The following is a 20,281-nucleotide window of genomic DNA, read 5'->3' as shown; positions in this document are numbered from 1 at the left end:
TGTTCCCAATCCTATCACTGCCTCACTCTCACTGTTAATACTTGGTCCTGTTGTTCACAACAGATGGGTGTGAAAAGTGGTGTGTAAATCAGTAAAGAGACAGATAAATCAACTCTGGACAATGCTCTTTTCCTGCATCAGGTGATGTTCCAAGCTGCCTCTTTTCCAGTGGGGCAGAAAGCCCTTTTCCAGGGCACTTTTTCATGCATCCTATGGCTGGAGGAGTGTGTGGCCTGTGCAAGGGGAGCAGGATGGGAAGAAATTAGTCCAAATGGGGAATATAGACCCGATAAGCCCCAACATGTTCTCCAGTTTGTGACTTCTCTCCTGCTCCTTGTGCCTGACACGCCAAAACCTAAGCAGAGACCTGTAGTCATGCAAGGAACATGCAAGAGGTGTGCTCCCAAATGCTCCACTACCATCTGTAACCCACCTACTGTGTTAAAGATACATCATGAAGTTGGATGATCCTATTTGATGTGATGACATGAGCCAGTAGCTGGGGCCATCTCTCTGCCCCTTGAAGGGCAAAGCAAAGCACTGAGTCTGACCTGGATCACCTGCAACCCCAGGGAAGGGGTGAGACACATTGTCCAGTAATTACCCTGGGGTGCTAATGACACTTAGAGCATTTACAATCATCCCCCTGCATTAAATGGGGAAGCTGAAGTGCACAAAGGGCAGCAGGAGACCTTGACATGCCAGAGGTGAAATCCCAGCAGGTCCAACTGGGATTTAAGCACAGAGGGTGGCTTTAGGGCCTCAGCTGTGAGTGCAAAGTGCTGCTGCACTTCTGAGTTCTACTTGGCTGGCTGTGTCTGCATCATGAAGGAAACCTGCTTCCCTTCTGAACCACTGAGACCAGACGTGGCCTTTGGACGGTACCTACAGAAGGGAACAGGGGATCTCCATCCTTGAGATCCACAGGCGCAGTGCTACAGCAGAGCTTAAAAGTGAGGAAGTATCTGCTCAAATAGCAACCGAAATGCAATGCTGCCATTCCTGGGAAATGAAATCCCTAGAGAGAGAGGTTTCTTTCCACTTGGTTAAACCCTGCATTGATTCTAATCTAAGCATCGCGCTGCCTTCTCCCTGGCACTGAAGGGGTCACTGGGGATATCTCAGCAGGAAGCTTCTAAAGGAAATGTATTTCAAGACAAGCCTTTGCGCTGAGAACATCTCCCTCTTATCAAAGCGCCTTGTTCCCTGGTTTATTTTTACACCAGATCTGCCCAGATGTGCGCTGTGGGGCTGTACCAGGCTGCAGCATCCAGCCTGTGCCTCACACCAGCCCTGCGAGGCCAGGACAAGAACTCAGGCATTTGCTACCCTCTGCTGTCCTCCTCCTGCTATTTCACCGGCCTCTAGCAGAGGCCACCTCTGTTTCCCTCCTCTGTTTCTCCTTTATGTCCCTATGTCATCTGCCATAGAGGCATCATCAGCCTTCGCATCAGAAGACACTGAGCCTTTCCAGGTGCCTTTAGGCTGAGCCTGCTGCCCCCCTCAGCCCCTTGCTCCCCTAAACTCCTCAGACCCACTTCCCAAAGCTCCATACACAGAGGAGCAGTGCTTCCCTCCGTGCTCCTGCCTGCTTTTACACACTGTCCCTTGTGCTTCCCATATAGTCCCCTGCCCGTAATCCGACCCTTGTGCTGCTCCTCCCTCCGCATTGCCCACAGATAGGAAACAGCTCATGGGAGAGCTGGATTCTGACTTCCTGCATCACCACGATTAATCCTGAGTGATTAAACCACTGCTATCAGTGCAGCTCCTGCCTTTATTAACAACCCTTGGCCCTTCAAAGAGGAAAACAAGGCAAGAGATAAATGCCAGCCTTGTTGCTTTGGTGCCCATGTTGAATATTTATCACCACTACCGTATTTATCAAAGGAAGAGCGATCAGGGAGTAATTCCCTCCTAATGAGTCAGGTTCAGCAGGCTCCAGATAGGATCTGAAGGGCGGATTCCCCTTCTCTGCATTGGTTGTGTAGAGAGCTGTGCTGCTTTCCCTTGGGAAGCCGCATGTCACTGCCTGTCCCAAGGCTGGGGTTTTCCCTGTGCTGCCAACACAACTTGGTGACTGCCTGCAATTGCTCCTAGAGCGGAATATAGACACCGAAGCATCAGTCCCTGTCTGAAATGAAGAGACCTAGCAGTGATGGTGACATTCCAGGTGGTGTTCCTTGGATCCAGCTCTAGAATCCGCTGCTCTGGGACAGTGAAAGCCCGAAGGATCTCTACAGGAGGCATCATGAGCTCAAGAGATGTAGCTCTGGCTCCCATGGGCCCTCAAGCACTGCAGAAAGGGGCACATTCCCTTTGTGCTAAGCAGCACAGAGGGATCAGGATCTCATGGCTGGGAGCCAGCCATGGTCCTCTTGCATTTGATCTTCTTGTAGCTGGAGTTCCTTGGATACCCTTAGGGATACCCCAGGGAACCAGGACACCTTCTCATTCAGTGCTGAAGCTGGTGGCTGTTTTGTTGGACAAGTGGAATATCCATGAGATCTGCAGCTTGGAACAGGGAGGGACAGTGCCAGAGATAGAAAGCGGGTCTGTGTGTGTACAGCACAATAGGATGCTCCTTCATCCCTGGGCATTCCTGTGGTTCATACAAGCCAAGGAAAACTTAAACCTCCTTAATGCAAAATGCCCACAAATTCCATATCCCTCTTTTCTAGCCATGTAGGGATGCAGAAACTAGAGACACTCCTTATCAATGCCTATCTATAAATGGAGTTTGCATGTGAGTGTAACTCGCATCACTCTCTTGGAGGGAGAAGGGTTAATTCCTAGTCGGAACAACACAGGGAATGATCTTGCTATGCACTTACTGATGCAGTGCCTGTGCTCTCTCCAACTTATGCAAATGAATAACAAGTGCTGTTAAGACGGTAAGGAAGTAAATCTGTATTCCTGGCACTTTACTATGGATAACCCAAGTTCAGCTTCATACGTGAGCCTGAATTCTGCAGTTCAAGCAGAAATCCAAACTCTTTGCTATGTAAGATGGGTCTCCCTCCTCCTGCTGCTGCAGCACTTACTCAGTCACTGCACCAGATAGGAGGGAACACACAGCCCCACACCATAAGCTGAAAGGAAACCTTCATTAATGAAGGTTTAATTAATGAAACGCAGAAGCCCTGGGACAAGTGTCTCCTCATCCCTCCTTATCATCTCTCTTACCGTATCTCTTCAATTAGGCTGTCCCCAACCATATTCTAATTCATTGTGCCCAGATGGTCCCCAGAAGAAGGGCCATGTTTTCTACACAGCCCAGACCTGCTGAGCACGACCAAGGTGGGCAGGATGTGCCCCTGCCCAGCCTCTGAGCCGTCACTACGGGGACAGGGAGAAGCAGCAGATTCCTCATCGCCATGGTAACAAGATGCTCCACACTGCACAGCAGGGCAGGATGCTCTGTGCTCCAGACGCTGGGGGACCCCAGGTCTTGGTTGTGGGCATCCTGACTTTGGTGCTTTGTAGCTCCTCAGGTAAAAGATCACTGTGGAGGTGGATGTGTTGTGCTCTGACTCCTTGGACGGCTGACAAGAGCCTTGGAGAGGAGACCAGCATGAGGTGAGTGCTGTCCAAGCTGAGCCTGAGAGCTGCCCCTCTGCTTTCCTCCTAGGACGGACAGTGTCCCTGCCTCGGGCCCTGCCACTCACCTCCAGCTGGGAACACCAAGGGGGTGAGATCCACAAAGCTTTCCTTATCCATGCACTCCTCTTTCCTGGGTGACGCAGTGTCCCCATCCAGCCTGGTTGATGGCAGGACCATGTCCTCTCTGCCAGCTCTGTCGACCTGAGCAGAGGATGGGGCTTTCCAGTCACAGCCAACACAAGAGATGCCCCAGTGTGCCTCAGTGGTCCCCGCCAGCTCTCCTCACCACAGCTCCTGGCATTTTCTCTTCCCAAAGCACATAACCAACCTCATCCCTGTAGGATGGTCCCCAGTGGGGCTGGGTCCGTCCGCACACCACACAGGTCCCCAGCCTGTTCCAGTGGCTTCCCAACCCTCCTCCTTGCAATGCCCTGAGATGCCTCAGATGTGTCCCCAGCTTTTATCTCCCTTTCTCTGGCCTAGGCTTTGTCTTCATCCACATGGAGAGCAGCCTGTACTCACTGCCCTGCAGCCCTATTGAAATGGAGGTGGCTGATCCCACCTACCACTGGGGGCAGGACCGGCCAGGTAAGTTCCAAGTCAGGAGCAAGCAGCAGTGATGGGTTCTGCTGCTGTGAGGCAAGAGGGGGGTAAGAGGGGAAACAACCGCTCAAGGAAGGAGCCTGTGAGGGGCACATGGAGACCGGGGTCTCATGGGATTGCATGGGCTGAACTACAGGAAGGTTATGGGGTAATTCCATGCTTAATTTTTTCTTCCCTCTCCCTTGATAATTTATAACAACAGGAGGGGAATAATAATTTAATAACGGGGGGGGGGGGGGGGAAGAGCAGCTTTTGGGAGTCTTTGAAGAGTCTCAGTTTATGGAGACCAAATCTGGGTCAGCCCGGGGGAGCATGACAGAGCCACCAGGAACAGGGCCAACTCAGCACAGGACAGCCAACTGCTGGTGATCGCCATCAACCCCTCTGTCTCCTGCACTAGTCCCCAGGTTGCTCTCAGTCACCAAAAAGGGACATCTCCTCTTCCAACACTTCCAAGCAGCCGACAGCGGGAAGTACTCGTGCACCATCTCCTACACAAAGCACAGGATCCCTGTGTCCCAAACATTCCACTACAGCATCCTTGGTGAGTCCTGCACTGTGCTAAGCATGGGGGGCAACCCAACAAGGGCAGGAAGGGTGGATGAAGGGAGAGGTGGGACCGTGCTCAGCTCTCTGGACAAGGATGCTGTTGGCAAGGGGGAAGAAACCTCTCAGGGTTTTCTCCCACAGGCTACCATGTGCCCGGAGGCCTGGACACTGTCCTGCTCTTCCATAGCAAGTTCTGTGAGGATGAGTGGACCAAAAGGTTCCTGCAGGATCTACAAGATAAGCTGAGGCAGCTGGAGATGGAGCAGCACTGCAAACTCCAGCTCAATGCAACTTTCTGCTTCCCCTCGCTCAACAGCCCTTCGGATGAATTCATTGTCCAAGTACAGCTGGAAGGTAGACCCCCAGGCACAAGCGTCACAGCAGAGTCCCCAGGGGATAACAAAGGCACTGGGATGGAATGAGAGGAATTCAAGCATCTCGGTTTGTGCTTGGAGGGAAAAAAGGGAGGGAGCACAGGGCTGTAATGACATTAGGGGCTCTTGGAAGAGTTTAATGGCTTCACTCACCTCCTGCTGGAGCTGGGGCTGCCTGAGCTGCACTTGTGTCTGTCCATGCTCCAGTGTCCCTCTTTGGACCCAATTGGGATGAACACTGCAACTCCCAGGACATGGAGATGGTCACAGACTGCTACCGCATAACAGTCCTGCACAACCTGAGGCAGGTAAGGAGGGAAAGGAGGATGGCAGTGGGGGGGGGTGTGCAATGAGGACACTATTTCCAGACCCTGGAATGATGAGGAGCATCCCTGAGGGTTTGCTCAGTGTCCATGAGCTCCCATTCAGGCTGCTGTGTGCCTGTCCCCTGCTGGCTCACACGGCACAGCTCTATGCACTGGGAGGATGTTTTCTGTGCTTCCCTCTTAGAGCCCTACTGAGCTGCGCTTGCTCTGCCCTCCCCAGGTCCAGCTCGCCCTTAGCAGGTTCTTCAAGGAGCACAAGTCCTTCCTCATCACTAGGCCTGGTATCCCCAGCATCAACTTCACCAACGAGTTTGTCGGCTTCCTAAGGATCGAGCAGTGCAGAGCGGGCTATGGGCAGACCAAGCAGCTCCAAAGATGTCCTGACTGTTGCAGTGAGCCAAGAGTCCACAGCCCTTTGGTCCCCCCTTTTCTTTCCTGCTCTTTGTCTCTTCCCCTCCTCATGCACAGCTTGTTTCCAGGTCCTTGCTGCTCCCCCCATGCCCACCCAATCCAAGGAATGTGGTGGACATCCTGTGATTCTGAGCCCTTAAGCATCAGGGCTCCCTTTCCCTAACTCTTCATTGAACACAATGCTGTTGCTTAGAAGGGCCTTTCTACATGTCCTCTCCTCAGTTGTATGCCCACCAGGGATGTTCGGCCCTCCAAAGAGCAACAAGTGCTTCCCATGCCCTGTTGGGACCTACAGTGTGACCCACGGGGTGGCATTCTGCACTCCCTGCAAGCATGGCATGACCACCGGGGCATCAGGTGCCAGCTCCATGAAGGACTGTGTCAAGAAGGAAAGGACCGAGCAGGGTACACAGATCATCCATTACTGAAGCAGGGCATGGGGGGGACTGGGGGACTCTGAGTAGAGGGCAGGCAGTGCAGTGGGACCCCAGAGCAGCTGCCCTATGTTGGCTATGGCAACTTCTACAGCCCCTGGGGAGAGGTAGCTCACCACCCCTGAAGAAATCACAGCTCCCTCAATGCCCCTTCCACCAGGCCAATGCTGAGCACTGATTTCCCTCTTGGTGTCCCCAGCTTGCCTCTGAGAACCTCACTGCTAGGAGTAATGTAGGTCCCAACATCCCTGCTTCTCTCTGGGGCTGGGGACAATTAGCATTTGGATTATCTCCAGGGTCTTTAGCAGTGGGACTTCTTCATTTGAGACTGTCACATCCATTTCTCTCCCCTCAGCTGTCTCCATCGTGCACAAGATGCCAGCCCTGCTCCTTATTGTCTTGCCAGCATTACTATTCCTCAATGTTCTCTTCATCCTGTAAGTCTGATCTGCATCTCCCAGCATGGGACATTTTGGGAGCTCTATATTCCTCCTTGGAACATGAGATGAAGGAAAACCTGAGGGTGTAGGACTTCAACAGCTGGGATAATCATAGAATCATAGAAGGGTTTGGGTTGGAAAGGGCTTTAGGATCATCCAGTTCCAACCCCCTGCCATGAGCAGGGACACCTCACACTAGAGAGGCCCTCTCCAGCATCCTTGTAGCCCCCCTAAGTAGTAATGTTGGCAGCATCTCACACAGCCACCTAGGGATTGGTTGGGTATGGCCCTGGGGAATCCTGGCCCTGAGGGCTGGTGCTGTGTGGCTGCAGGGCTCTGGTGCTGGTTCCTGCCATGAAGTTAATAGTTTTCACTATGGGCTTCTCTTCTGTGTCTTTGTAGAAGCTCTTGTTACTGGTTCTATCAAGATTACCATTTGCAGTCTCCAAGAGCTTCCAAGATGAAAGGAAGCACCGTGAGGATGGAAAGGACGAGCGATTCCTTCAGGAGCCCCAAGCAGAGCCTCCAAGGTCTCCTTGATGCCAGTGACACCAGGAGCGACAAGGAGCAGAGGGATGGAGCACCATCCCCTGCCATGTCCCTGAACCTGGCTGCGGTGACTGATGAGACAACTCCTGTGCTGGCACCAGAGGAAAGAAGGAACACCTGAGATTCCCTGAGGAACAGCATCCCTCCAGCTACTGTTGCCCATTATTTCTGTGTCCCAAACCACCTCACACTGCCTGAAATCTCCAGCAATGGATAAGAGGGATACCCTTCTTCTCCTGTCTATATCTTCCCGAATGGCTCTGACTACAACCACTCCTTCGGCTAATGAAGTTTTACTTCTAGTTGCACCTCTCTGCAACACTTGGATGCTCCAGACACAAAGGGACTTGGGGGTTACAAGGAGGGGACCTATCATGCAGGTTGAACCACATGTTTGTCTTCAGGTATGGAAAGCATCATTCCCATTCAGTCTTGCACTAGGGAATGACTCCAATTCCTTATCCCACTTTGTATAAAGAAGCAGCTCCTAGGAAGAACTGAAGGCAGAGCGTTTGCTGAGGTCGAGGCTATATAGGACAGGGTAGGAAAAAGCTCAGCCTCGAATAGTTTGGCTTTCAGAGCCCTGGGAGGGACAGGGGCTGCGGGAAGGATTCCCACCTTCTCGGCCTCAAAGAGCGCATCAGCACCTATGGCTGCAGCTGCGCTGAGCCCCGTTGGAGAGGCCAGGAGAGGGCAGCAGCGCAGTGCGGGAGGCACCGGTGGGTGATGCTCAGCAGAAATGGGCTCTGGATCCGAAGTGCGAGCAAAAGAAAGGGGCTTGCTCTGCTTCTTGGTGTAGAAGCAAGTTGAGAGCAGGGGCATTGGTCCAGCTCTCGGTCTTGGGTTCAGAATGGTACTTTCAAGGGTATTAAGCTTGTGCTGTATAACTTAGCAGAAAGCGTGGGCTGGCAACTATTTGCTGAGGCCAAATGAGGGAAGAAATGGTGGGATTCATCCATTCCATTGCCTGCAGACGAATCAGTCCAACAACAGCCAGTCCCTGGGCAGGAAAGTCTTAGAGAGGAGAGGAGGGAGACAAGGGAAGTGGAGAAGAGGCAGAACAGGGCCCAGGTGTATGTGATGTCTGAGGGAAGGACATTATGGGAGGTGCAGGGAGGAACACTGGTTAGCTATAAAGCTCTCTGGTTCATCTGCTCTTCATAGCACTTCTGCAGCTCACAAGGCTCCTCTGTGGGATTGCAGGAGGTGATTAAACACAGCTTTGGCATCAGCAAGATGAAGGTAGGGAAAAGGCAGTGATGGGACTGATGGCTTCTAGGGTCTCTGAAGTGTGAGCTGGTGGAGAAGGGGCTGAGCTTCAATAGGGGCTGCTTTGTCCCTGCAGAGCAGGGGTGATAGCCTAGGGATAGGAGATGTCCAGTTGATGGCACAACTGCAAACAAGCATGGGGCTAGTGCAGGTGTCTCTGGATGTTCTGTCCTGGGGTGGGTAAAAAGCCTCTTCTGGTTCATTATGGATTATGGGTACCTGGTTCTTTCCAAGTTTGATACCCCACAGCCTTCCTGGTGGAGAGTGGAGACATGGAGTAAAGGCAGAGGAGAAGAGATGGTGGAAGCAGGCAGGTCACTTGTGGGTCCACCATTGCTCTGCTCAGCTGGAGATGAAGATTGTTCATAGCATCCTGAGGCACAGGGACTGTGTGGGGACTGAGGAACACTGGGGCTTTCTCCCTTTGCTGTGGAGTCTGGATGTGCTCAACCTCCTCAGTCACTCTCAGCATCTTCCCTCTGCAGAATCCTAACAGGGCTGCAAAACCCCTTCTGAATGAACCTGCATGCCAGCAGGGCTGCAGCCCAAACCATATAAGCCATGCTAAAGAGGCAAAGCTGATGCCCACCCACTGCCTTGAGGAGGCTGTGGACATGCCAGAGACCCAGCATGGCGTAGGGAGACTGCTCACTTGGCATAGGCTGGGATGAGGAGGCAGCAGCATCTGCTGCCCAGCGCAGCTCCAGAGCCCAGCTTGGAGGCAACAGATTCCTTCTGACTAAACTTGAGACAAGTGTAAGCAGCAGGTCTGTGGTGGGGACTGTAGGTGGAATCGTGGCTGTCCCCTGTCCCTGGCTGCATGGGCTGCATGTGAGCTGGTGGGGAAGGGGCTGAGCTTCAATATGGGCTGCTTTGTCCCTGCAGAGCAGGGGTGATAGCCTAGAGATAGGAGAGGTCCCGTTGATGGCACGGCTGCAAACACGCATGGGTCTAGTGCAGGTGTCTCTGAATGTTCTGTCCTGGCGTCGGTTAAAAGCCTCTTCCGGTTCATTATGGGTTATGGGTACCTGGTCCTTTCCAAGATTGACCCCCCACAGCCTTCCTGGTGCTGCTGTGCCACATGAATGTGGGAAAAACAAAAAGGCTGCTCCCATTCCGGGTTTAATTCAAAAGTCTGTTAAACACCCACATTATTTGCAGCATCAGGGATGTTTGTGTCTGCATGGGTTTAGATGCTTCCCTGAACTGGGATCTAAGAGAAAGGCTGAGGTCAGTTGGATATTGGTATCCATGACAACCTCTCATTTCTACTTACTCACAGTAAGTGTTGAAACTCTTCTCCTGCACCCAAGCACCCCTTGCTGGGACTGTACCCCCTTGCTGGAGGTCTGAAGGAGCTGAGGAGCCCAGAGTGTCTGTAGTGAACATACATGTGCTGAGGTGGGGATGGCTCAGAGGTGTGCTGCTCACAAGGACAAGAAGTGTTCCATGTCTCGCTACAAGAGAGACATTGAGGTGCTGGAGGGGGGCAGAGAAGGGCAGCGGAGCTGGTGCAGGGCCTGGAGCACAGGGGTGATGGGGAAGGGCTGAGGAACCTGAGGGGTTCAGTCTGGAGAAGAGAAGTCTCAGGGGGGACCTGATTGCTCCCTACAACTGCCTGAGAGGAGGATGGAGCCAGGAGGGGCTGGGCTCTGCTCCCAAGGAACAAGGGATGGGACAAGAGGAACCGGCCTCAAGCTGCACCAGGGCAGGTTTAGATGGAGCTGAGGAACAATTCCTGCCCCAGAGGGTGCTCAGGCATTGGAACAGGCTGCCCAGGGCAGGGCTGCAGTCACCGTCCCTGCAAGGGTTCACACAGCGTGGAGAAAGGTCACAAAGGCAGGATTCCCAGTAAGGATGTGTGCTACGGAAGCAGGATTTGGGATGCCCTAGAAATTGCTAATGGGATCTACAGTGGGAGATGGCTCTGGGATCTCAGAGAAGGCCACGGAACTGCTGCAAGGGCTGGAGCAGCTCTGCTCTGGAGCCAGGCTGAGAGAGCTGGGCTGGGGCAGCCTGGAGAAGAGAAGGCTCCTGAAGGGGAGACCTTAGAGCAGCTCCAGTGCCTGAAGGGGCTGCAGGAAAGCTGGAGAGGGGCTTGGGACAAGGGATGTAGGGACAGGCCAAGGGGAATGGCTTTAACCTGCCCGAGGGGAGACTGAGATGAGCTCTTAGGCAGAAGCTCTTCCCTGTGAGGGTGCTGAGGCGCTGGCACAGGGTGCCCAGAGAAGCTGTGGCTGCCCCATCCCTGGCAGTGCTCAAGGCCAGGTTGGACACAGGGGCTTGGAGCAAGCTGCTCCAGTGGAAGGTTCACCTTTCAGTGGTAGCCTGCTCCTGCCCTTTCAGCCTTCTCTGACCTGAACTGGATACGCTCGACCTCTCAGTTCTATAAAGGGGGTGGTTCAAGCCTTCCAGCTGTCATCTGCACTCTCTCGTTTGTCATCTTTTAGGGCATGATGTTCCAAAGTGAACAATCTCCAGCCGAGAGCTCACCGACAGTGAGCAAAGCCCATTAATTATCTCCTGTGCCTTGCCTACGAGAGTAAGTGTGTATGTTTGGAAGAGAAAGAGCAGACCAAGTAGATAGTGGTCTTTTTGGGCTTGAAAGAAAAGATATGCCAGTTACACAGGAACACTTCTAATTAATTGCTGCCTCCTGGCAGCAGCTGGCAAGACAGCCCTTTGCCCATCAGCATCTAGACAATTAGCTCTGTACTACACCTGAGATGGTGGAGTAGCTCTGTATTTATTCATATTTTGGCTGAGATCAAAGCAAACCACTTCCATGATCTATTGTCTGCAGAGAAAAATATCTCCATCTCATTGCTTCAAAGAGTGGAGCTTCCAGCTCAGGGATCAAAGCGCCGTCAGGGAGACATATTCTACTCAATAAGGGTTCACAATCGAGTTTCTCACATCCTCAGTACCTTTTGGCTGGGGCAGGGAGCCTGTTCTTTGCTTGTGCCGCCAAGGACCTTCAGCCTGAAGCCAGCTTGCTCAGTGGCAGGTGCTACCATGACAGCTTATCCTTGGCATTGCCAACCAGGCAGCCTTTTTTCTTGGAAAGCACAGCTGTTCTGTGGTCAGGCAGGTGGAATCTCAGCTGCAGCTGGATGGGGACTTAAGGGAAACCAAGCCAGAAAGCACAGGCTGCCAAAGACAGGCCTGACAACAGCATCCTGCTGCCAACAGTGGTCCTGGAGCTTTTGCTGCCTGTGGAGCTCCAAGACAACAGCGTGAGCCAGTCCCCAGTGCAGCTCCCTGCGGGCTCCCATGTTCTACCTCTGCACCTAAGCTCATCAATCCCCATCTCCCTGATGGTACAGCAGTCTGGGATGACTGTTTTCATGGTTGGGGTGAAACGTGTGAGGCATAGAACAGTCAGCGTTAGAAGGGACCTTAACGATTATCTAGTTCCAGCAAGGTGCCCTTTCCTGGGTCCTTATGATGAAGTCCATCTCGCATCACATCAGCAGCAGAAACAACCGGATTTTCCCACTAGCTCCGCATCTGTTTGCCACACATGCAATGTCTCTCTTGTAGTGAGGGGATCAGAACTGAAAACAGGATTCAAGATACAGCCTCACCAGTGCCCAGTGCAGGGGGACAATCCCTGCCCTGGTCCTGCTGCCGCACTGGTGCTGGTAGGAAATCATGTTCTGAGGCAGCTTTGCTGAGCGCTGTTGTCCTCCCAGGCAGGAAGGTGCTTGGTTTCTTTGCATGGCTGCTTCAGGGCTGTAATTATGTTGGCAATGCATGCTTTGTTTTGCATTGCACAGTGTTGCTTCAGGGAGGTCAACCAGAAAGGGCTCTGGTGGAGCCTGAGCTGGCTGGAGGAAGGAAAGGCCGAAGCCATCAACAGCCTTCCCACTCCACTGTTCTTTTGTGATTCCTCCAGTTAATGCTGAGCAGCCCCAATTGAAATAATACTTATTCAAGATGAAGTTATAATTACTGTGTGCTGTTTATGCAAATCTGGCAAAGCACATAGGAGCTGAACAGCCTCCCTGCATCTCCTGGTCTAAAGGCTGTTCTCAGCCAGTGATGGCTCAATACAATTTTCACCATTCTTTTTGGTCTTCTTTGTCATTTACTGCTTCTTTTATGCTTTTAGGAAGAGTTACATCCTGCTAAGCAAGCTGTGAACTCTCTTAACAGCAACTGTGCTCTGGGTGTCCACTTCCAACCAGTGGAGAGTGGTGGAGGGCACACAGCCGGACCTCCCTTGGCTTTAGCCCTGGGCAATGCAGTGTGTGATGCTCAGCCAGCAGGACCACAACTGGAAGGTGCTGCCAGCAGCAGGCACTTTCTGAGGCAGTCTTCAACCAGATTTTGAGTCTCCTCTGGCACATTTGAGTCATTAGATTCGATTCTTCTGGGAACAAATCCCTATAAGACAATATCTCCCTGAACACAGCCAAGGGTGATGGATGCTGTTGTGTCAGGAGCTGGCAGGTTAGGATCCTCAAGCCTTTCCCCACCCTGTTGTCTACCCCAACCTTGTTTTTTCTCTATGCTCCTGCCCTCAGCAATAGGTGGTTTGATCACTGCACTTGTTTCTGCATTTGAAGCTGATGATTCTGTGGTCACACAGGACAAAGGGGCCGCCTGCCTGGAAGGTACAGCTGAAACTAAAAGCTAGAAAGCATCAACATCACACCAGTTTCTTATTTGCTTATTCTCACTTGACCCGACCACTTGCTTAGCAACTGCTTAGCAACACCTTCCTCTCTGAGGGGTGTGCAGGTCCCCCTGGCTTGGTGTGTGACTGAGAGACTTGATTTGCTTCAGCCTGTGAGAAATGGGGATCTGGACTGATAGGACTAAGTCATCCTGGCCTTGCTCTGTGGGTCAGCTAGAGGGGCTGTGGTGAGGGTCCTTCTTTGCCTTGAACTCCAAGGCTTGAACCCCTAACTAGACAAGGCTGCATCCTCCCTGCCCCTTCCATCTGCACTGCGGGATGCAGAGCTGAGGGGGAGGCTGCTGTGGAGGTGTTTACATTGAGAAGGCTCAATTTGACATGGAATCCCAGACTGGTTTGAGTTGGAAAGGACCTTAAGCTCATCCAGATCCAACCCCCTGCCATGGGCAGGGACACCTTCCACTAGACCATATCACCCAAGGCTCTCTCCAAACTGGCCTTGAACACAACCCTTGTAAGAAAGCCGTGCCTCCCATCTGGAGAGCAGGAATGTTGTGTTCTAAGGGGTAAGGAAGTGCACATATGGGTCTTACAGTAGAAGGTGCAGTTCCAGTCTCCCAAGAGCAGCCAGGGCATTAAGGAATGTCTCACCCTGGCTTGATGGAGACATCGGCTCAGCTCTAGCGGCAGCTCCCAAAGTATTCAGTCGGGAGCCACTTTTAGTCTGTTGGTGTGGTTTGGCCCCCTGGGAAGCATCAAGTTGAAATGCAGCGCTATAATTACCAACTGACAGCTTAAATAATGCGAGGGAGCTGGGAGGCTGGAACACATCCTCTCTCCCAGCAGAGGCTGCGGGGGAGGGCAGGCAAGGCAAACACTGCCAGAAGGAATTAGTCCCGCAGAGGGGGGGCATGTCAAACAGCTTTCAGCACGGGTTCCAATAGCTGTAAGGAGGAGCAGGGTCAGTTTGGCGCAGAGGTCTCATTACTGGCGTTTTCCTCCTTGCATGGGATGAGATGATGCTTTTCTCCTTCTGTTCTGGGAAGGTAGAAAGGGCTCTGAATTGACAGAGCTGAGCTGTGATGAGTTTCCTGTTCGCTGACCAGGGACAGAACATTCCACTCGACTTCCCTAGTGACCCTGTGGCAGGAAACCAACCTGCTGGGGTTGAGCTTGCAGCTCCACCATGAGCAAATGGGGTTTGTGTTGGCCGGAGTCCTCCTGAGCTTCTCTTCCCCTTCACAAAACTGGTGATGGGCACACCAGCCACTGCAGCCAGGGACTTGGACTGTGGGGAAGGACTGGTTTAACCCTGCAGGTGTCAGCACTGCAGCTGACAGGGTTTTCCACGTGTGCGAAGGTCAGGTTCATGTCCGCAGCAATGTCTTTCATTCCTCTTCCTTCCCTTCACCTCCATGACCACCAGCAGATGCACCTCTGTTTCCTTCAGCAAATCCCATGAGGAAGGAGACAAAGCTGTGACTGAGCCAAATGGTTATATTTCACTTGAAAATAAGCAGATGGAAGAGACAGATGGGAGAACAAAGCTATATATATATATTTTTATTGCACAGATATCTAATAACCAATAAAATGGGTCTGGGACCACAGAAATCTCTGGCATGGTTGCCATGGCAATATGCACACAATTCCAGCGAGATGCAGGAATGAAATCTTTTGTGTTTTTTAGGGAGCTTTCAAAAAGAAAAAGAAATGAGATTTAAATGAGTGATTACGGCTGCCTCAAGGAGCACCTGCCAAAAGCTCTGAGCCAGACCATCCACCAAACCATGGCGTGGGTTGTGTGCAGAGATTGAGGCAGTGGCAGAGTGTCCTTTGGAGCTAAAGCTGTGGGGCAACAGGAGCACCTGCCTTTTGGGACGTTACATATGGTGGGAGTTGACCTGGAGTCTTTGTCTTGTGAGGGTGATGGAAGTTTATGTGTATTGAGAAAGAAACCAGCTAAGTTCATGGAAGGAAAACCCACAGAGGATTGCTCAGTGGAACCCCAACCACGTCTGGAAGTGTGAAAATGGTTGGGAGAAGGAAAGAGGAAAGAGTTGATCTTGGTTATACAGGTACCTGCCCGGGGTCACTGAAAGACTACTCACGCCAGAGAGGGTTAAAGTTACAGGGAGTAGGTGACATAAAAATAACAGATTTATAGGGATGCAGCCATTGTCTGCCCTGCCATCAATCTGACACAGAGCTGATGGCTACAAGTGGGTGAATTTAGTTCTTTTTAATCTTTCATAAGTGAAGTCCTGGGAGGAGGCAGTGTTGGATGATTCCAGTTGTGAGGCTTGAACACTGGGCTTACTGGAGTTTCGGTGTCTTGCCAACTGCCTCTGTGAGAGGTTGGAAGAGCACAGAAGTGTTTGCAATCTCGCCATCTAAATCTGTTCTATTCATGGTAATATTATCTTCTTCTGCATCTGGGCTTGCTGGGCGTCCCCTGTGCACATTCCCCAGGTGGGCTGTTCTCCCTTTGCTTCCATCTGGATTTTAACATCTCATGTTATCTATCCCCACAGAAGCAGCCCTTGATCTATCTCTTGAAAAACTTGTGCATATTTCACAGGGAAAGCACTGTTACTGCATCTTGGCTTAGAATCATAGAATGGCTTGGGATGAAGGGACCTTAAAGCTCCTCCAGCTCCAGCCCCTGCCACAGACAGGGACACCTTCCACTAGAGCAGCTTGCTCCAAGCCCCTGTGTCCAACCTGGCCTTGAACACTGCCAGGGATGGGGCAGCCACAGCTTCTCTGGGCACCCTGTGCCAGCGCCTCAGCACCCTCACAGGGAAGAACTTCTTCCTTGTATCTAATGTTGAATGTGCCCTTTCAGAGTAGGATGCTGTTCTGGATCAGTACACTGGCCTAAGGCCTGAAACCAGGGGATACTCTGAGCTTGCTCTTAGCTTATGCCTGTGATTGCCTCTGAGATGCCCCAGGAGAGCGGTGATTGGCCCCGAGCACTGAACCTTTTGGCATTAACACCTGGAAGCATCTTCCTCTGCTTGTCCTGACTGGAAACGGAGACCAAGGAGTGAAGGCCCTGGTGTAGCTCCGTCCCTACTGCTTCTTCCTGCCCTCGGTGGGAAGCAGGGCACAGCACCACGGCATGGGTGATGCTGTCACATCCTCCCTTGCGTGCAGGGGGAGGCAGGTCCCCATCAGCAGTGCAGCCTGGCTTGGGGGGGGAGTGGGGGGGCAGGCAGGGAAGCAGTGCTTATTCAGAGTAAGGCATCGAGCTGCTGGCTGAGCTGTGCGTGGGAAGGGAGCTGTGAAGTGTGACGCTTGGGGTGCACGAATCCTGGGCAGGCTTTCCTAGAATAGACCGGGTGGAGGTGAAGGGGAATGAATGCCATTGAGATGTGCTGCCCCCCCCTTCAGGCCCAGCTGCCAGGGGCTGGGGAGTGTGTGGTGCACTGGATCTGGTCCCTTCCAGTGGGTTTCTTCCTGCACCTCCCTGGTGCCCTCCCCATCATTCTCTTAGTTTGCAGACACTCGAATGCGCACACAAAGCACTGCCAGTGCTTCAGGGAGTGAAGGGCTTGCCTGAGCTGCATTGAACCTGCCTGCTGGGAGGTTTCCTGCTGATCTGCTTCCATGAGGAAGAGGGGGGGAGCTGTTTGCCTTTGGGTGCATGTAGGGGTGGCTGCTGGATGAGAGCCCACCCTCGTCCTTCAGTGGAAGCCACCCATTGAGCCATTCCTTTCACTTGCCCCAAGCTGCAGAGCACCATCAGCAGCAGAAGAAAGAGGTTTTGTGTTGCTGCACCCAGGACTCCTGCAGATATCCAGGAAAAGAGAGAAATCTCTGCCAGACAAAAACACCAGCCCTATTCTGCCTGGGCACCCTAATGGAAGTGCCAGGCATGGCTAGAGAAAGCAAGCACCTTTTACCCTGGAAAGCAGGCTGGGAGCCTCCTAAATTGGCCACAGATTTCCCAGTCCTTCACCAAGCTTCTTCCCTGCACATGGAAAGGCATCGACACCCAGTCCTCCAGGACATCCCTGGCTCTGGGCCTCCCATGCTTGCAGGTTGTGGTGCTTTCCCCCAAAATCTCATGTCATCTATAGGAAACGTGCAAGACTTGTTCTGAGAAGAGCTGACATTCCCAAACACGTTTTGGCTAGCAGCAGTTTGAATCACAGGGTTCCTTCCTGCTCTTTGTTTCCCAGACCGCGTGGGCCAGTGTTTAATGCACAATCTGGATTGATCACTGGTTTCTCTTAATGCATGAAATATTCCAAAAGATAAAATAAAAGGAGAAGGATGGGGGGTGAGGGGGAGGGCTCCTGCCTGTTGGCAGCAGGTTTTAATTTGGGTTTGGCAGATGAGGGGAGTTATTCATGGAAATCTCATCCCAAAATAACATTGAGCCTGCCCTGCGTCAGCCAAGAACTTCTCTCTTCCTCCCTGCCATGGGGCTGAGCAGCACGCAGGGGTGACAACGGGCACGCTGGGTCACACCAACAGGCACGTGCCACAGTAGCTGCCTGCAGGCAGTGCTGACTCTCGAGTGAGGTGAGTTCCAAGGCAGTGATACACGGCCTGGCTCTGTGCAAGCTCCTTCACCGGGGCAGGTCCTGCAGTGTGCAGAAGCATTGTTGTGTGTTCCTCTTGTGCCTGCTGATTTCTCATGTCTTTTGAATTCCATCTTTCTGGTCCTTGAAGAGTGAAGAACGAGCATTGTTTGCTTCCTGGCCACTGTCTGAAGATCTTACAAACCTCAGCCTGGCACTGAGCTCCTTCCAGGCTGAAGGTTTCTACCTTAGTCCCTCTCTGTAGAGGAGCTCTTCCACACTTCTGATCTTTGATTCCTTTTAATTGTGTTCAAAGCTGCAACACAGACACTGCATCACTCCCGCATCCCTCCTTGCACTGCCATGGGAGAGAAGGGTTGGAACTGCAACATTCATCTGATAGCAAAGGCAGAGCATCTTCCAATCATCCATACTACAGAAAGGATGATTCACACACAGGGCAGTGGCTACTTGCGCCCAACAAAACCTGTGGCAGCCCAGAAACATCAGATCATCACGATCCATCATGTGTTCTTGGAAAGTCCCAGTATGTAGGGACCATCTTACACCCTTTCTGCCTGTCTCTGTTGCAAGGAGTCCTACACTGATGGAGGACTCATTGATGCTATTGATGGAGCTCATTCATGGAGATGCTGGCTCGCAGTATCTTCATCCCAAATGCAGTTTGGCAGACCTCTGGTACAAGTCTAACTTCTCCATAGCCATTCACAGGGAAACAGGCAGGGGAAGAGGGCAGCGTGTATTGCTGCCACCAAAGATCTTAGCTACTTGTTTCCTTGTAATGGTGCAAACAGGGACAAAGTCTGTTACAGTCTGGAGACTGATGAGGGGAATGGAGTAACAGCCAGGATTAGAACCAGGTCTGTAGCACAGTAAATGCTGTGCTGCAGAACTTAGAATCATAGAATAGTTAGGGTTGGAAAGGACCATGAGATCATCAGTACTTGTACAGAAGCTTGTAAAGAAGCTGAGCATCACTGACGTTATAGATGGGGAAACCAAAGGCATGCTGCCTGTGTGAAATCACTGTTATCAACCCAGAGCCAGGCAGAAATGACCAGGCACAGCGTGGCCTCAGCCCTTGCCCACTGGCAGGAGGGACTGGCCTGGTGCCTGGCTCTTACAACACGTAGTAACCCCCCTGGGGCCAGGCGGGTGCATTTGAGCAGTGAGCAGCATGGCCTCAAGGTTCTTTTCTGCTGCCAATGCTACTTCTATGGGGAATGAAGCCAGGTCGTGGGCTGGCATCGCTCTTGTGCACACCAACACGTGCCTCCCTGCATAGCAGAATAATGGCCAGGGCCATCTAGGGAGGTCTGTTCTGACACTTGGCTCTGCCCAGTCGCTGTGTTTCCTACCTTGCCTTGTTCCTAAGCCCTGGATGACTACAGAGTGGCACAGGGTGATGACAAGGGCAGGATGTGTTTGACCACGAGCGTGCTGCTCTTCAGCCTTACAGCATTCCTGTGCCCCACCACACTTCCACGTCTGTGGCACCGAGTGCCAGCATCCATCAAGGAGGACAGGGAGGGCCCCATTCTGGCCCCATGCAGCAGGAAGGATGCTGGCACTGTAAATAGTAATTCATTTTGGTTTCAGTGCTCCTCCTGCAGGGAAGGGCTGGGTCTGGGTGTGTGGATGCAGACCAGCTCCCCTCTGCCTCTCCCTACATTGTGCTTCTTTGCATGATGCTCCTGTCATCACTTGTAGTCTCTTGGTCCTCAGGGTGAAGGGGTTGAAAGTGCAAAGCCCTTTGGGCTCCAAGCTCACAGTGGAAATGAGTCTGGTTCATTGCTCTGTCACTAAGTGTGGCACTGATTTCTCATCAGCCTCTTTGAATTCAGTTTCCCTGTCTTGAGAAGAGAGGCTCTGGCTGCCTTAAGCACCAGCGATCTCACTGCTCACTGCCAGGTCCTTGAATTCAGGGATCCTTGAATTCAGGGACATTCTTCCTCCAGGGAGAGACAGGAGAACCACTGCTGAGCTGAGTCCCTGTATCTGTCCACCTCTTCTTGTCTGTCTCTCTCCTGCCAAGGCAGAGGAGTGTGAGATCTCCTAGTGGAAAAACAGAGGGAGAAGAGGGATACCTGCCAAGTGAAACAAGGCAGAAACAGGAGGCAGATAGATGCTGTGCCAAGCAGAGATGTCAGTCACTCCTTCCTCACCAGGCAGGCTGCAAAAGGAGATTGCCCAGGTTTCTCTATGTGCAGTCAGCACTGGGTCTGTAAGAAGAGATCCCTATTATTGATCCTGAGCTTTCCTGGCTCCTCAGGGCAAAAGAAAGCAGACTGGGCCAGCAGTCATTGCAGGCAGGTTGTAAGGAGCGTTCAGTGGCTCCGCAAATCAAACACTCCACCTCAAGCACCGATCCACTTCCAACGCCATCACTGGGAGGATGAAAGGCTTGATATAGGTCACCAAACATGAGAGATGGGGGAGAAACACGCGTGAGGTGGCCAACACCTTGCTGCAAGCTCCTGCTGTCTGCTCAGCCCTGGTGCCAGCCGTGTGCTGCCAGCACACACCAT

General features: G+C 52.3%; 1 protein-coding gene across 1 annotated transcript; it reads left to right on the top strand.

Annotated features, from left to right (window-relative positions):
• The first annotated feature begins 3,388 nt into the window (after positions 1-3,388).
• Positions 3,389-7,597, top strand: LOC134165575 (zona pellucida-binding protein 2-like). Its single transcript, XM_062622518.1, has 10 exons — positions 3,389-3,494; positions 3,632-3,691; positions 4,087-4,191; positions 4,607-4,750; positions 4,897-5,109; positions 5,337-5,437; positions 5,676-5,847; positions 6,089-6,271; positions 6,656-6,737; positions 7,143-7,597. The coding sequence occupies exons 1-10, from the start codon at positions 3,389-3,391 to the stop codon at positions 7,408-7,410; spliced, it is 1,434 nt and encodes a 477-aa protein (XP_062478502.1). The 3' UTR covers positions 7,411-7,597.
• Positions 7,598-20,281: the final 12,684 nt, after the last annotated feature.

Source organism: Pezoporus occidentalis, unplaced genomic scaffold (assembly GCF_034315485.1).
Source record: "Pezoporus occidentalis ecotype Australia unplaced genomic scaffold, CSIRO_AGI_Poc_V1 ctg242, whole genome shotgun sequence".
Classification (NCBI taxonomy): Eukaryota; Metazoa; Chordata; class Aves; order Psittaciformes; family Psittacidae; genus Pezoporus; species Pezoporus occidentalis.
The sequence above is the reverse complement of the archived record's forward strand: the minus strand, read 5'-3'. Positions and strand labels throughout refer to the sequence as shown.

Coding starts and splice junctions, on each gene's coding strand:
- LOC134165575 (XM_062622518.1), top strand. CDS start 3,389: ATGCTCCACACTGCACAGCAGGGCAGGATGCTCTGTGCTCCAGACGCT. Junction 5,438..5,675: donor TCCTGCACAACCTGAGGCAG/GTAAGGAGGGAA, acceptor TGCCCTCCCCAG/GTCCAGCTCGCCCTTAGCAG. Junction 6,272..6,655: donor GAAGGAAAGGACCGAGCAGG/GTACACAGATCA, acceptor CTCTCCCCTCAG/CTGTCTCCATCGTGCACAAG.